At 60.2% G+C, this 2716-nt stretch overlaps 1 protein-coding gene across 1 annotated transcript; it reads left to right on the top strand.

Moving 5' to 3' along the window:
* Positions 1-114: 114 nt before the first annotated feature.
* TCEA3 (transcription elongation factor A (SII), 3) lies at positions 115-2441 on the top strand (the record flags this gene model as incomplete). Its single annotated transcript, XM_009876077.1, has 5 exons — positions 115-281; positions 689-745; positions 1239-1397; positions 2136-2282; positions 2386-2441. Coding segments are annotated over 5 exons (586 nt in total), but the record flags the coding sequence as incomplete, so codon positions are not given.
* Positions 2442-2716: the final 275 nt, after the last annotated feature.

The raw sequence follows: 2716 nt of genomic DNA, 5'->3' as shown, positions 1-2716 counted from the left end.
CAAGGAAGAAAGGTAGGAGAGACCCCTCCTGCTGCCATGGGGTGCCTGGCAGGTCCTCAGGGGATTGTGCCAGGACCCCAGCACCCACCCTTCCTTCCCCGTGTGCCCCCACAGGGCCAACAGCAGCAAGGGCAAACCGGAGACACCGCGGACCCCCACCAGCCCCTCCTTCTCGCCCAGCCCCTGCCTCCTGGCCCCCTGCTATCTCACGGGGGACTCGGTGAGGGACAAGTGCATCGAGATGCTGACGGCCGCCCTGCGCATGGATACGGTGAGCGGGGGTGCTGGAGCCCAGATTGGGCACAGGACAGCTCTAATTGCAACCCTACAATAACAAGCGAGGCTCCGCATCCCGGGGTACTCACAGCTCTGTGACAGGGAACTCACCCTGGGCTTGCAAACTAACCATGAGCACAGCTGACAGCTCCGTGTTCAGCCCCAAAGATGAAAGGAAAAAGGGGTTGGCAGGGTCTCCCATAAGGAGTTGGATGGGTCATCGTAAAGTAGTTAATTCCAGGTTCAAATTGACTAAAAATAGGGGTTTGTTTTTCTTTTTTTAGAGATGAGGTGCCTGGGACAGGTTGAAGGGGAGAGGTGAAATTAATTTCTGGGGGGAGTTTCTCAGTGCATGGTGAGACCTGGCTGGTTTCGTGCTCAAAAGTCACCCCTTGGCCTCTCTACCCTTTAGATGACTACAAGGAGTTTGGTGTCAACTGCGAGAAGATGGCATCGGAGATCGAAGACCATATCCTTTGCCGGGGCTGGGGGTCCCCAGGCTGCGTCTGCGGGGGTTCAAGGCGGGTGATGGGGACAGGCAGGGACAAGGACAGAGGGTGACGGCTCTGCTGTCCCCGTTGCCTGCAGAGGGAGCCCAGACCTCGGCTAGAGGCTGAGCAGAGCATCCCCACAGCACTTGCCTTAGTGCCGCAGTCCCCCCCTCTGTCACCAAAACCTCACTTCTCGGGGACCTGACTTCATCCCTGGGGAAATAAAACTCAAATCCTGCCGAAGTCTCTGTTTCTGACCCTGCTGTGGGTGCCCGGTGTCTCTTGTCATCGCGGTGCCCAAGCTGACAGGGATGGAGCCACCTCCACCCACACTGGGGAGCAAAACCCTGTTGAGATCAGCCACCACCGCGTGCACATGGGCACGGAGGTGACAAATGACAGCAGAAGGTGCTCGCAGGGCTGGCACCCCCCCTCCCAGCCTTGCTCCTACGCTTCCTTGACGGCCCCCACATATCTACCAGGAGCTGAAGAGCACGGACATGAAATATCGCAACCGGGTGCGGAGCAGGATCAGCAACCTGAAGGACCCCAAGAACCCCGGCCTGCGGAGGAACGTGCTGTGCGGGGCCATCCCGCCCAGCCTCATCGCCCGCATGACCGCAGAGGTGGGCAGCAGGGTTGGGGGTGCAGGGCTGGCTCTTGTGGACCATTCAGGTCAGATATTAGGATGAATTTCTTTACTGGGAGGGTTGTCAGCCATTGGAACAGGCTGCCCAGGGAGGTGGTTGAGTCACCGTCCCTGGAGGTGTTTAACATTGTGTCCCCATCCCTGGAGGATTTAAGAGACGGGTGGATGTTGCTCTGGGGGACAAAGTTTGGTGGGTTGATAGGGCTGGGACAAAGGCTGGACTTGATGATCTTCAAGGTCTCTTCCAGCTGAAACTATCCTATGATTCTATGTCCATGCTGCCTCTGGAGGGGTGAGACCGCCCCAGACCTCTGCTCTTCGAGGCTGGGTTGGTGCCCAAGGGCTGGCAGGAGTCTTGGCTTGGTGGAATCCGTACTGGGCTTGTCCCAGCACTTCGCAGTCCCATCCTGGTGCTGGCTGGGGCACAGGGAGAAAGCAGGGGATGCTGCCCAGTCCTTCCAGAGCCCTGCAGCCCCCTAGCCCATCGCAGAGCCCGCAGAGTGGGATGTCACTCTGGCAGGAGTCAGGCTTGAGGATCTCCACTCCTCTTCCTCAACCGGGGTCCCCAAATCCAGCTGCTGGCAGCTCAGCCCCCTCCACAGGGAACCAGGTCCCTACAGGCAGCAGCTCCGGTTGGAGGGTGATTTTTTTTTTCATCTGGATGGGCTTGAGCCCTCCAGCAAGCAGAGAGAGCAGGATCAGTGCTGGTCCTGGATGAGGAGGGTGGACAGCACTGACCCTGCTGAGGAACGCCATGACCCAGGAGGCCATCCGCGAGCATCAGATGGCCAAGACGGGCGGCACCGTCACCGACCTCTTCCAGTGCGGCAAGTGCAAGAAGAAGAACTGCACCTACAACCAGGTCAGCCCTGCAAAGCCGCCGGCGCTCCCCCACCCATCCCTGGGGGACCCCAATTTGGGGGATGCCGGGGAGGGTCTCAGCTGCCCCGGCCGCCCGCTCCACCCCAGGTGCAGAGCCCATGACGACATTCGTGCTGTGCAACGAGTGTGGGAACCGCTGGAAGGTCTGTGCCCAGCTTGGGATGGGGCTTCAACCCTTCTCTGGCCTTTTCGGGGGGTGGCAGAGTCCCCCAAAATGGTATTGGAGGGGGAAGGAGCTGGATGAGGACCCACCACCCACCCCGGGCTCTGCTTCTCCTGCAGTTCTGCTGACGATGCCCAGCGCTTGGGCTGGAGGGAAAGCGCTGCGAGACGGATGCTGTGACGGTCACGCCGGGCAGACGGGGTGGGGAGGGAAGGTGACGGGGTGGCACCGGTCCCTGGACCCTGGCTCCTCAGT

Source organism: Apaloderma vittatum, unplaced genomic scaffold, assembly GCF_000703405.1.
Source record: "Apaloderma vittatum isolate BGI_N311 unplaced genomic scaffold, ASM70340v1 scaffold25149, whole genome shotgun sequence".
In the NCBI taxonomy this organism is placed as follows: domain Eukaryota; kingdom Metazoa; phylum Chordata; class Aves; order Trogoniformes; family Trogonidae; genus Apaloderma; species Apaloderma vittatum.
Note: the sequence above shows the minus strand (reverse complement) of the source record. Positions and strands in the feature narration are given on the sequence as shown.